Source organism: Muntiacus reevesi, chromosome 6 (genome assembly GCF_963930625.1).
Source record: "Muntiacus reevesi chromosome 6, mMunRee1.1, whole genome shotgun sequence".
Classification (NCBI taxonomy): domain Eukaryota; kingdom Metazoa; phylum Chordata; class Mammalia; order Artiodactyla; family Cervidae; genus Muntiacus; species Muntiacus reevesi.
Window position 1 is genome coordinate 14,408,115 of NC_089254.1, and position 13,653 is coordinate 14,421,767.

At 41.6% G+C, this 13,653-nt stretch overlaps 1 protein-coding gene across 5 annotated transcripts in view; it reads right to left on the bottom strand.

Annotated features, from left to right (window-relative positions):
* ASNS (asparagine synthetase (glutamine-hydrolyzing)) overlaps window positions 1–13,653 on the bottom strand; it is a 142,571-nt gene that overhangs the window by 12,360 nt on the left and 116,558 nt on the right. For 2 of the 5 annotated variants that reach the window (XM_065939302.1, XM_065939303.1), the window contains exons 2-3: window positions 9,815–9,889; window positions 3,759–4,030 (exon numbers count right to left, since the gene is read on the bottom strand). In XM_065939302.1, the coding sequence (XP_065795374.1) occupies window positions 3,759–4,007 (249 nt within the window). In that variant the 5' untranslated portion in view covers window positions 4,008–4,030; window positions 9,815–9,889. Of the gene's footprint in view, window positions 1–3,758; window positions 4,031–4,487; window positions 4,510–8,615; window positions 8,809–9,814; window positions 9,890–13,653 lie in introns of those variants that run through there. The other 3 variants (XM_065939301.1, XM_065939304.1, XM_065939305.1) reach the window with 3 other exon arrangements.

The following is a 13,653-nucleotide window of genomic DNA, read 5'->3' on the forward strand; positions in this document are numbered from 1 at the left end:
AAGGGGGACTTGGAAGCTTACGCTGAATAATTTTACATAAGCCTAAAATGTCAGTTCTACTCTTTAGACAGGTTTTAGCTGTTTGCATTGGATAACCTGAACGATGGGTAGAAGGAATGGAACTCCTCTACTTCTGAAAATACAACATACTTGGCTAATTTAGAAGAAAAATATTTTCAAAATATTTAACTTTTTAACAACGTGTTCACAAAATACACAAAAGCAGCTATGTTGTTCAAGGAAAACTAGGCATTTCCTATCTCATTTAAGGGGAAAGTCAGGCCACTACTGCTATGATACAACTTAGCATTCTTACATATATGGTGCTAACTTGGTTTAGAAAGGAAGTTTTTTTTATTTTCGTTTGTTTGTTTTGTTTTGTGGCCACACCTCTCGCATGTGGGATCTTAGTTCCTGGACCAGGGACCAAACTCACAGACCCTACAGTGGAAGCATGGAGTCTTCAACACTGGACCACCAGGGAATTCCCAGTAAGGACGTTTTAACTGCTTCCTTCCTCTCTTCCCACTAGTTTGAAAGTCCATTTTTACCTTTCCTGTTCCATCTCACTTCCAAGCACCATGAAAATGATGTCTGGTGTACAGCAGGCCTTAATGAAACACAAGAAAGGAAACTGCTAAATAACTACCTGTGTGTGTGTTTGTAGTGTCGTGGGCAATAGCCCCTGTTGCGCTCAGCTGTTCAGTCATGTCTGACTCTGTGCAACCCCATGGACTATAGCCTGCCAGGATCCTCTGCCCGTGGAATTTTCAGGCAAGAATACTGCAGTTGGGTGCCATTTCCTACTCCAGGAGATTTTCCCGACCCAAGAATCAAAAGTGAAACCCACATTTCTTGCATCTCTTGCTTTGGCAGGCAGATTCTTTACCACTAGCGCCACCTGGGAAGCCCTGAATTCTTCAAATGAGAAGCACTTTCCTTGAAGTATTTCTACAAGTGAACTAAGTGGACAACAAACAATGGCTAAAGCTATTGTTCAAAGATAAACATGACAAGAGGATGACTAGAATATAAATCCCTACTCATGAATGAAAGTCCATCCTAAAGGAAATCAATCCTGAATATTCACTGGAAGGACTGATGGTGAAGCTGAAACTCCAATACTTTGGCCACCTGATGCAAAGAACTGATTCATTTGAAAAGACTTTGAGGCTAGGCATGATTGAGGGTGGGAGGAGAAGGAGATGAGAGAGATGAGATGGTTGGATGGCATCACTGACTCAACGAACATGAGTTTCAGTAAACTCCAAGGTTGGTGATGGACAGGGAGGCCTGGCGTGCTGCAGTTCACGGGGTCGCAAAGAGTCAGACACGGCTAAACGACTGAACTGACTGACTGACTGACTGACTCATGAATGACAGGAATATATCAAGAAGGCTCAAAAAGTACCAAGAAACATCACAACCCAATGTATGAACCTTGAATGAAATCTGAGTCAAACCAAAACACAGCTATAAATATCAATATGTTCTTAGAACACCTGGTGAAATTTACTATGAACTAGATATTAGAAGGTATTATGGCTTCTCAGGAGTTATATAATAGTATTGGTGTAAAGTAGAAGAATGTCCTTCTTCTTAGGAGATAAATGTTTACATATTTTAAAGTGCCACAGTATTGTTGCTATTGATGTTTAGTCACTCAGTCATGTCTGAGTCTTTTGTGACCCTATGATCTGTAGTCCACCAGGTTCCTCTGTCCGTGGGGTATCCCAGGGAAGAATACTGGAGTGGGTTGCCGTTCCCTTCTCCAGAGGATCTTCCTGACCCAGGGATTGAACCCACATCGCCTGCATTAGCAGGCAGATTCTATACCACCTAGGTAAACTCTAAAGTGATTAAGCCCAGAATTGAATGTCTGTGTAGTACAGGCAGAGAGGTAAAGCCAAAAGGGCAAAACATTAGCAGTTATTCAATCCAGGTGCTCTATATTCTGTTATTTTCTATAAATGTGAAATTTTCAAAATTAAGAGTTGGGGAGGCAAGTGACAAAAAATACTTGCCAATTTTAGATTCAAAATTTTCTTATGAAACACTAGCCCCAAAGAATTCCATACTGCAATGCTCTTAGCAAATGTGGCTTCCTTGGGTCATAATTTTCACACCCTCCCCACTCTCATTCTAAGAGTACACTTTCACCAGATTAAAAGTTGTTCCAATTTTAGTGCTTCCTTCCTGCACTCCACTACATCTGGCTACCTGTCTGTCCCTTGGCTCTGATTAAGACAATTACGAAACAGCATTTTAAGGGCAGTCTGAAATGAAATATTTTGTTTTATGCTCTACAGTAAACAAGCCTTTTCCACATGCAAATTTCCGAGCCCAGGTGAAACAAAGCCAGTTATTTGGGAGCCATCATCTACTTCCTCTCCAGGAAGTGCAGAGGAGCTGGGAGGATGTGTGAGTGGGCCATTGGCCCCTTTTGCCATCTCTAATGGTAAACAAGGAATTAGTAGGTGAACAATAAAGCAAGCAGGATTGGCCCGATACTAGATGCATGCTGAAGAAATGATTTCAGCAAGCCTGGATGCTTGCATCTTCCCATACATAGAAGATCCGTAAAACTCTTTATGTGAGAGATTTTGTTTTCTCTTAACAATAATCTTTTAATATTCAGATTACCTGCCCCTTGCTGCAAACTTTTATATAGCCTGGCTCCTCCCCACCTCCTCAGGACTGGCTCTCTAGGAGTCACCAGAGATACTGTCCTAACATCCCCACAGAATAAAACTTAACTCTCAACTTTTAGGTTGCACGTTATTTTTTTAGTCAACAGCAGGATCACCCACAAACTATTACATTCTATCCCTGCCTTAAAATCTTCAAATCTCATTGCTATTAGAATTACATTCTACTGTTTTACCAAGTCCTGCTTGCTCTGGTCCTGCCCGACCTCCCCAAGTTCACCTGGCCCAGCTGCCCCTTGCTCACTTATGAACATCCCAGGGCTCTACACATGCTGTTCCCTCTGCACAAAATGCTCTTCCCAGCCCTGCTAGTTCATCCTTGTCCATTAGGTCTGAGTTTAAACGACAGTTCCTCAAGAGGCCTTCTCTGACAAACCTGTACTCAAACTGGATCCCCCATACCCATCAACTCCAAATTCATTTTTTCCATAAAGCTTAGTATATGTATGGGGCTTTTCTGGTGGCTCAGCTGGTAAAGAACCCGCCAACCAATGCAGGAGATGTGAGATTTGGGTTTAATCCCTGGGTCAGGACAATCCCCTGGAGAAGGAAATGGCAACCTGCTCCAGTATTCCTGCCTGGAAAATCCCATGGATAGAGGAACCTGGTGGGCTACAGTCCATGCGGTCGCAAAGAGTCGGACCTGACTGAGTGCACAAAAACACAAGTAAATGCACAATGATTTTTGTTGTCTGCTCCTTAATAGAATAAACTCCAGTAGTATGCAGACCTACCTTTCATATTTATTACTGCACCCCGGGTGCCTAACACAGGTTATAATTAATATTTAAACTAATAATAGGGAAAAAAAGATTCTTAACAGTTAAAAACCTGAAATGGAATCCTCATTTTATTTATTTTTTGGTGACCAAGTCATTCTACCTCTTTGTGCATCTGTGCCCTGTCTATCTATATATGATTGGAGCAAGTGAGAAAGAACATGGGAAGTGGTTGAAAAGTAAAAAACATTAAACAATAATAAAATTATTATAACCAACTAGCTCTGAGGCTTAATCACATCCAGATAGCTTCTGGTTTTATTCTGTTTACCTTCCTGTGGTTGTAGATTTCACCGTTGTAACAGAGCCACAAGTACGGGTATTTCTTCACTCGAATTGGCTGCATTCCAAACAGCTGGTCAACGACCGCCAACCGGTGAAATCCAAAGCAGCAATTGGTGTATCCATTAACATTTTCAAAACGGAATGCATCCGGACCCCTGTGTGCAATCTTCATAGCACTCAGACACTGAACAGAAAGGCAGTCATCGCTGCCAAAGAGCGCCCAAATGCCACACATGGTGCAATGAAGCTCCGGGCTCTCTATGGAGACAAAAGTAGGCCAATTAAATAGTCAACATACAACCCAAGTCTTCATTCAATCTCAATGCCCAAAACTTGCATAAGCCACTTCAAAGAGTGAAATATGCTATCTTATCCACAATTCACCAGTAGGTTGGCAAGCACAGAGGGTAAGAGAATGATTTAATTTACTTACAAGTATTCAGGAAAGATGAATGACCTTTACATCCAGCCGGCTATTAATATCCAGCAGTTTAGCCCCTAGTCAAAGCTTGCTTCCCTCTGACATTATGATTTGATAAGCTAGAGCTAGCAGTGTTCAGGCCATATTCTGTTTTCTATCCTAGGTTTACACCCAAGACACAGATACACATGCAGACTGGCTCCAGCCCACCCAGGGATCCTAGTCTACTCTCTTCATCCCAGAATCCCAAAAGCTCTGAAAAAAACAAGAAATGCTCCAGCATACTACGATCGCCTCTTAGGTCTTGAGAATAAATGTATCTCTCTTTATTTTTTATCCAGTATATTTGGCTGTGCCATATGCATGCAGGATCTTGGTTCCCAGACTGCAGTCATGAAATTAAGAGACACATGTTCCTTCAAAAACTAGCTGACAAACCTAGAAAGCACATTAAAAAGCAGAAACATCAGTTTGCTGACAAAGGTCCGTATAATCAAAGCTATGGTTTTTCCAGTAGTCAGTACAGAAGTGAGAGTTGGACCATAAAGAAGGCTGAATGTCGAAAAATTGATGCTTTTGAATTGTGGTGCTGGAGAGGGCTCCTGAGAGTCCCTTGGACTGCAAGGAGATCCAACCAGTCAATCCTAAAGGAAATCAGTGCTGAATATTCATTGGAAGAGCAGATGCTAAAGCTGAAGCTCTAATACTTTGGCCATCTGATGCAAAGAGCCAACTCACTGGAAAAGACCCTGATGCTTGAGGGCAGGAGAAGAGGGCAACAGAGGATGAGATGGCTGGATGGCATCATCAACTCAATGGACATGTGTTTAAGCAAACTCCAGAACACAGTGTAGGACCAGGAAGCCTGGTGTGCTGCAGTCCGTGGGGTCACCAAGAGTTGACAGGACTGAATAACTGAACAACTAAAACCAGAGATCAAACCCACACCCTGCGCAGTCGATCTGGGAGTCTTGACTGCCAGGCAAGTCCCCTAAATGCATCTCTTTACCCGTTCAGTTCAGTTCAGTTGCTCAGTCATGTCTGACTTTCTGCGACCCCATGGACTGCAGTATGCCAGGCTTCCCTGTCCATTACCAACTCTGGGAGCTTACTCAAAATCATGTCCATCGAGTCAGTGATGCCATCCAACCGCCTCAGCCTCTGTTGCCCCCTTCTCCTCCCACCTTCAATCTTTCCCAGCATCAGGTCTTTTCAAATGAGTCAGTTCTTCGCATCAGGTGGCCAAAGTATTGGAGTTTCAGGTTCAGCATCAGTCTTCCAATAAATATTCATGACTGATTTCCTTTAGGATGAACTGGTTGGATCTCCTTGCAGTCCAAGGAACTCTCAAGAGTCTTCTCCGACACCACAGTTCAAAAGCATCAATTCTTCGGCACCCAGCTTTCTTTATGGTCAAACTCTCACATCCACACATGACTACTGGAAAAACCATAGCTTTGACTAGAAAGACTTTTATTGGCAGAGTAATGTCTCTGCTTTTTAACATGCTGTCTAGGTTGGTCCTAACAGACATTTAATGGGTAGAAAAGATGATCGTACATATTTCCTAAGTGTAATATTAACTTACCTAGATATTATAAACATTTCACTACTTCTAGCTTACTGCCAAGTGATTTATACAAATATTATCAAAGAAATGTAAAAAGAGAAAGCACTATTATCTGATATCCTAGCTTAATGACAAAAAAAAATTTGTTTAAGTTGACAGAGATACAAAATGTTCACCATCAAAATGTTCTGAAGGACCAAAATATTCTTAAACACTTCTGTCTCAAAGCCACCATGGTCAGAAAGAAAGCAAAGTAGCCTGGACAAACATAGCAGTATCTCTGCAAAACAACATGGCTCATCTTTGTAGGCCAAGAAGTAAGTAAGTACTTCCTATACAAAGACAAATGATAATTACTTTTCTATTCAAATTCAGTTCTCAACTGTGAAATAATGAGACCTTTTTTTTGGATGCCATCAACTCCAAATAGTTACTTTACTTAGGTAAAAATCTAGAAGTCTTGGAAACTATTTTCGTATTTTTTAAATGCAAATTTGTAGCAAATGCCTGGATAAATGGCATCAAAAAGTATATAAATATTCAAGTTACATTAATCACTTGGAACAATCCTCTGAAGACATTTCATTCGTATTTAAATGAACCAAAGTAGGTGGGACAGACAGAGCAGTATCTCGGAAAAACAATGTGGTTCATCCTCGAAGGCCAAAGAACCACAGCCTTGTTAGACCTTTTCAGGAGACCAGACCAAATTAATGGAAAACTGTATTAGAACAACTTGGAAATGAAGTATCACATGTTCTATGTGGACCCTTCCAGGCATTTGACCAAATACCTATAACCAGATACAGGAACACCTTTGAGACACTGTCAGTTTGGTTCTAGTAAAAAAGTAAGTCACGTAAACTTTTTGGTTTCCCAGTGCATATAAAAGTTTTATTTACATTATACTGTAGTCTATTTATTAAATGTGCAATAGCATGATGTCTAGCAGTGTACATACTATAATTTAAAAATATTGCTAAAAAAAAATGCTAACCATCATCTGAATCTTCAGCAAGTAGCAAGCTTTTTGCAATAGAAACTTCAAAGATCACTCATACAGATGTGGGTAATAAAATTTGAAGTTACCAAAATGTGACAGACAAGAAGAGCAAATGCTGTTGGGAAATACGGTGCCTATGCAGACTTGCCATGCACCTTCAATTTGAAGAAAAAAAAGCAGTACCTGCAAAGCACAACGAACTAGGTTTGCTTGGATTTACTTTGAGATTTACTGAGAAAATTCAGTGCGATTTAAGTGAGCTGACTATCAATAAGTCATCTACCTCTGACTCTATACAATGAAAAATAGGCTCTGAAAGTGCTTTGAAAATCACTGGAGGTCATTAGTGAATCATTTCCCTAGGTCTTCCTAATGCTAGTGAATTCCATTAATCGTGCTATAGCAATACACTTAAGCACTCAATTGGAGGGAAAAGAGGGATGACAAATGATTGCAAAGCACACATTTCTGCAGTAGGAAAAGCAAATTAAAACTATCACCAATTATTTTTATTGGAATCAGTCTTACTTGCAAACATCCTACTTGGCAAGGCTTTTTCCCACTGCTGTTACCTGTTCCCAGTAATTTTCCATATTTTGTCATAGAAGTCTAAAGCAGTGCTATCCAATGGAAATGTGAGCCACATATGTAATACTGAATAAATTAGCAGCCCCGTTAAAAGAGAAAAAAAATGAAATTTTAAATAGATTTTAACACAATGTACTGAAAATAGTATTACTATTACTGCAACATGTAAAATAGTACAAAAACATTGACAAGATATTTTACATTGTTTTTCTCTATTAAATCGTCAACACTTAAAGCAAATTTCAATCCGGATTAACCAGCATTTCCCGTTTTCAACAGTCACCTGTGGCTAACTGTTACCGAACTGGAGTGTTGTTTCAGCGCATTTAATTACTCAAAAACTTAAACATTTAATTACATCAAGTGCTATGGTGAAGTTCAAGATCTCAGCAACGAACTCCTGCACAGCTTCAAGACCTAAGTTACCTCTAGTGAATCTTACAAGAATGCGATCAATCAATGAAAAAGCTGAGTTACTGGTGCTTTTAAATTATTTGTCAAGCACCACGGGCAACAGACGGTGAAGAAATCATGTAGGCCACAGGCTGGGGGCGGAAAGTGTTCCTTCACTCAAAATAGCAACATTAATTTGAAGCCGTTCCTATAAAACAGATAACCACTGAGAAAAGCCATGCCAGTTTTTCGGGGGTTTTTTTGTTTGTTTGTTTGTTTGTTTGTTTTTGCCTTTTCCCAGACCGCGCCGCCAGTCATCCTAAACTGATCTCTTCTGAGCAGGATTTGCTCAGCAAGTCACTTGTTGAGTCTTGCAACAAGAGATGGGGGGAGGGGTAGCTCGGAAAAACCAGGTGGGAAGCCGGAGGTAAGGAGTATCCGAGGCCGCGACAGACAGCCCAGGAGACACTCTCTCCAGGATCAGAGCCTAGGGAACGCGTGGCCCCGCGACTCCCAGCTGCACCCGGACCACGTGCGCCCTCCAGCCCATCCAGGGCAGGGCCCTCGAAATGCAAAAATTTCCGCAGGCTTCGACGCAATATAATAACAATAATAAAATAATGAAATTTACAGGCGCCAACCTAAACCGCCGCCGCCGTCTCTCCAGAGCGGCAGGGCCGCCTCTCTGGGGGGCCAGGCGACCCCTCTCTCCCGGACCACTGCGGAGGTCTTCCCGCCCCAGCTGGCTCCCAGGTGCGCAACAATCGGCCCCACCTCCCCGGTCTTCCTAAAGCTGCTGCATCCCGGAGTACCGGGATCCGCGTCTGCCCACCCTTCGGGCGGGCCAGGTTGCCGCGCATCTTCCTACCTCTCTGGGGGCAGCCCTGCGGCACGCTCGCTGCAAGGGCGCCGCGACCCGCGGCTGCCGGGCCTACCTGGGCTCCAGCGGGGCGGGTGGGCCGGAAGGGCCCAGCAGCGGCTTGCAGGGTGGGGGCTTTCGCTCACCCCTCACGTTATACCCTCCCGGCTCCTGTAATGCTTGCGGGAAGTTTCATCACTTCTGGAAAGACCAACCAACGCGCAGGGGCGTGGCCCGCGGGGCGTGAAGGCGCTGTAGCCGGGCCAGGACAGGATGCGGAGCGAGAGAGGCGGGGGAACGGCTCCTGTTTCCAGCGTCTTAAAGTGTTAGTGCCTCTGCGGAAGGATAACCTCAGAGGTCTGGCCAGGTCCCCCACTGACACGTAAGATGGCCTTACCTGCTGTTCTGACAATTCATTAAACTTTCGTACCTGGTTTGTTCTTAGAGAAATTATCAGTAATTGATTGCAGTATGCCTTCTGCAGCGTATCTTCCTCATGTCCTTAACTGCGAAATCTTTAGCACTATATTTCTTCCTTACTATAAGAAAGCATCTGATACATAGCTGTGGATACACATATATTTGCTAAATTAATAAATACTGAGGCAGATGGCTGGAAGGGTCTCCACCTTTTATTAAATGCAGGTTAGATTTCATTAGGTTCTTCTACCTCAGACAGAGTTACATTTCCCCTTCCTCTGAGCATATGGCTCAGTGTATTTGTCTTGTGACGGATCGTCAGACGTCTTCTGTGGTTGTATTGGTGCACAACCAGATCGTCACCTTGTGTCGACTTCTTCACCTTTTGAGTCCCAGGAACGGCTCAGTGGATACATGGACTCAATTCGATTCAATTACTCATTACATTTCGTCGTTGACAAGTTATGCTTTCTGGAAAAGGACTGAGTTCCATTCCAGCCTGAATTTTATGACTTATGTAGTAATATGATCATTAGATACGTCCTATAACCTCTTTACATTTCCATCTTTAAAATAAGCAAGTGAGAGACTACTAGGGGTCCTTCCAAATCCTGAAATTTTTAAGTACTAACGTGATGAGAGTTCTGAAGAGTTATAGCACCCAAGGAGGGAAATCAATTTTTTCATCCCCACATTATCAACTATCTCATCAAAAAACCCCACAGCATTGCAATCAGGTTATTTTTACTTTAGGCCCAGCTAGAAGAATATTATCTGAATTTACGCACCTAATTGTTGTGGATCCAGGATGTGAAGCCATGTTTGTCTGGATCACCAGGCCTTTTTCTTTTCATCACATCTGCCTGTGGAACAGAATGACAAGAAGATCTGGGTTATACTGGAAATGCTGACAGAGGAGAAAAGGGCTAATATAGCCTGTCTTATTTTTGCTAAACATGAATGATTTCTGTTCAGGACAAAATATATTTTCTAGATTTCATCCCCATTCCTATATTGGAGAATTACCCTAAAATTAGACTTTTTCCTATTTATTATCTGCACGGAGACTCACCATTTTAAAGGCATTGTTGAACTTCTACCAGTACTGCCCTCAAATTTATTATGCAGAACCAGGAAAGACCTGCCCTCAGAAAAATACATTTAAGGCCTAATATTTCTTTGTAAGATTCAAGTCATGTTGATACGTAAAACCAAAATAGATGAGTGGCCCCTAAACCTTTTAAGTACAAAGATTCCTTATAGAATTTTGTTTAAAAACATCTTCTTGACCTGCCCCCACAAGAAGGTAGTGTACTTTTAGAGTCTCTTTGATAGAGAAAACATGCTATGATAAAAATAATCAAGGCCCCATGACTTCATTATACTCTATGATAAATTTGTATTTTACTGGTCACATCAGCACCAAAATAAATTAAGAAATAGTAAAATTACATGTGCAGAGACATACTGAGATCAGACTACAGTCAATGCTTGTCAAGGATACAGGTTTGATATCCTCATGTAATACATTCCCAACTAGTTCAGTAATTGCCAAGGATATAAATTCCCTAAGAACAGTGGACACTAGTTGATGACAAAGATGATAGAGGACTAAGTTCTAAGGTTCTTTGTTTCCCTAAATTTTCAGCATCAAATAGACTTTGCTACGTCCTATTCTGTATACTACAGGCTTCCCAGATGGCTCAGTGGTAAAGAATCCTCCTGCCAATGCAGGAGACTTAGGAGACTCAGGTTCAATACCTGGGTCGGGAAGATTCCCTGGAGTAGGAAAAGGCAACCCACTCCAGTATTCTTGCCTAGAAAATCCCATGGACAGAGGAGCCTGGTGGGTTACAGTCCATGTGGTTGCAAAGAGTCAAACGTGACTGAGCAACTGAGCACACACACATATTCTATATATTAGTACTATCTCAAGCCTAAGAATAATTTGGAAAGTAGGTTTTCTACCCACATTTTATAATGTAAAAATAAGAGAAACTGAGAGATTTAGCCAAACACATACTGTTTGCTAAATCATAAAGAAGTGAATCATAATAGTATAAATCCCATTTCCCTTTCCACTTCATCTAGGTAGCGGAAGATAGATATCATTTGATATGTTACCTGGTGTGGTTGGTGGTACTGTACTGGAAGTCTTTTGCTTGTCCCTTCAGAGCCACTTTCAATCTTATGCCCTGGCTTCCCTGCCCTCCTCTTTCACTGGGAGTGACTAAATGGTTCCACTTCAAGGAGCTGCAGAGGGTGGGAAGGAGAAGGACATCTCTTTTCCTGGCTCACCCACCCGAAAGCTCCTCTCCTGCAGCTCCTGTCTGCTGACCCTCTTTTTCTCCTTATCTGCAGATTCCAGGCACTGCTTCCTCCTCACCTCCTCAGGCCTAGCGCTGAGGTGCCGAGCTGTCCTGTTCTCCTAAGCCCTGTCCACACTTCTCTGATCAGTTCTAACTGGAGTGTGCCATCTGCTTCCTATCACAACCTGACCCCATACATCGGTCTTAAGTTATAACACGGAGTTTGTGGTGGATTAAGCTACAGTAGAAGCTTCCCAGGTGGCTCAGCTATAAAGAATCTGCCTGCCAATGCAAGGGACATGGGTTCTATCCCTGGGTGGGGAAGATCCTCTGGAGAAGGAAATGGCAATTCACTCCAATATTCTGAGAAATCCCACAGACAGGGGAGCCTGGTGGGTTACAGTCCATAGGGTCACAAAGAATTGGACATGACTTAGCAACTAAACATCAACAACAAACTAGCATGGAAAATGATTCATGTTCTCTCAATTATCCAACAGAGAAGGCAATGGCACCCCACTCCAGTACTCTTGCCTGGAAAATCCCATGGATGGAGGTGCCTGGTAGGCTGCAGTCCATGGGGTCTCGAAAAGTTGGACACGACTGAGCGACTTCACTTTCACTTTTCACTTTCATGCATTGGAGAAGGAAATGGCAACCCACTCCAGTGTTTTTGCCTGGGCAATCCCAGGGATAGCGGAGCCTGGTGGGCTGCTGTCTATCGGGTCGCACAGAGTTGGACACGACTGAAGCGACTTAGCAGCAGCAGCAATTATCCAATGCAAATGAAAACTAAATTATGTTAGCCTATTTTCCCATGTCTTATCTCATTCTGAGATAATGATCTTATCTCATTATTGAATACTGAAATCTCACACTAAAAGCTGCCAGGGAGCACTTAAAATTATTTGACCTCCAGTCCCTGGTTCTTTAGAACCAGAATAAAAGCCTCTTCTGTCAAGTAAAACCTGTAGGCCTGTTCCCCATCCCCCAAATGTAATTGATAACACAAGACTGTATTTGTTAAGCCTTGAGAGCATTAATTAAAGTCTTTAAATTTCTTCGAAATATCTACTGAATTGTTTTTTTCTCAATTTTTTTGTAGGTAGATCCATTTTCTAGAATTTAAAAACTATATAGTTGTTAGACAGTTACATGATAGTAGCTGTCCTTGGATATTTATTGACTAAGAAAAAGTACATGATAATAAAAAGCTTCATTGATGTTAATAACACCTTAAAGTAAATACATGTTGAATTTAGTAATGGTGAGTTGCAGTGGAATAAGTGAGAAGAATAGAATGTTCTCCACTCTCTATAATGGACTGGATGAAACTTTCCTTGTGGTCCTCAGGAAAATGAATCCTTCCTTCCTATGGCTCACATGTGACTTACAGCTGATGTTCCAGCCTTATAATGTTGGTAACTGAGTCTGAGTATGAGTCTCCTAGCTAGCTGTGAGCTCCGAACAGTTCCGTCAAAGCATGTTAATGATGCTAGGTTAGAAAACTAGAATATTGAAGTCTATTCACAAGTATACAAATAGTTTATGTCTCTTGATCTTCTTGGGTTTCCACATCTGTAAAATAATGAGGCGGAAATAAACAAACTTTGGTGTTTCTTCTAGTCTTACAATTCTGTTAAAACTAAACAGACATGAGCTATTTACAGCATTCCAGCGTAGGAGTTCAGATCAGTAAGTATTAATTTCTCATCTAAGAAACCCTTATATTTACCTTTCAATAAGATTTCCCCTTATTTAAAGATAATCGAGAATCAGAGATAGGACAGGACTTGGGATCACATAGTTATCAGGATTTGAACTCAAAGGGATCTGAACCCAGAATCCCTTGTCCACAACCCCACATGGCCTCTTGTCTGGGAAACTGATCTATATAAGAAGATTATCCTTTTTATTTCAGGGTACAAGTGAGATCCAGGTTAGGCTGTGTTAAAATATAGCATATTATCAAGTATAATCTCTTTTCTGTTCTTGCATTTTTTATTGGAAGCTAACAAAGATGCAGAGGCACTTTTAAAATTGTTTTAGTTCAGTTATTAAGGATGTAGATATAGTTCCTTCTATTCCTGTTTTGAAAAGACTCTGGTATAGGTGTCCTCATCCTTCTCCATTCCCATTTACCCATTCCCACTCTGTCACTCCCATTTTACCCAATTCTATTATGTAAAATTAATATGCCCTATATGCAGGATCCACAGCCAGAGAACAGCCCTAGCTGAGAATATTAATTAAAACAAGAGTTTCACATGAGAATAATCTTGTTGGTATGTAGTTCTAAACAAGAATGTCTTTTTTAA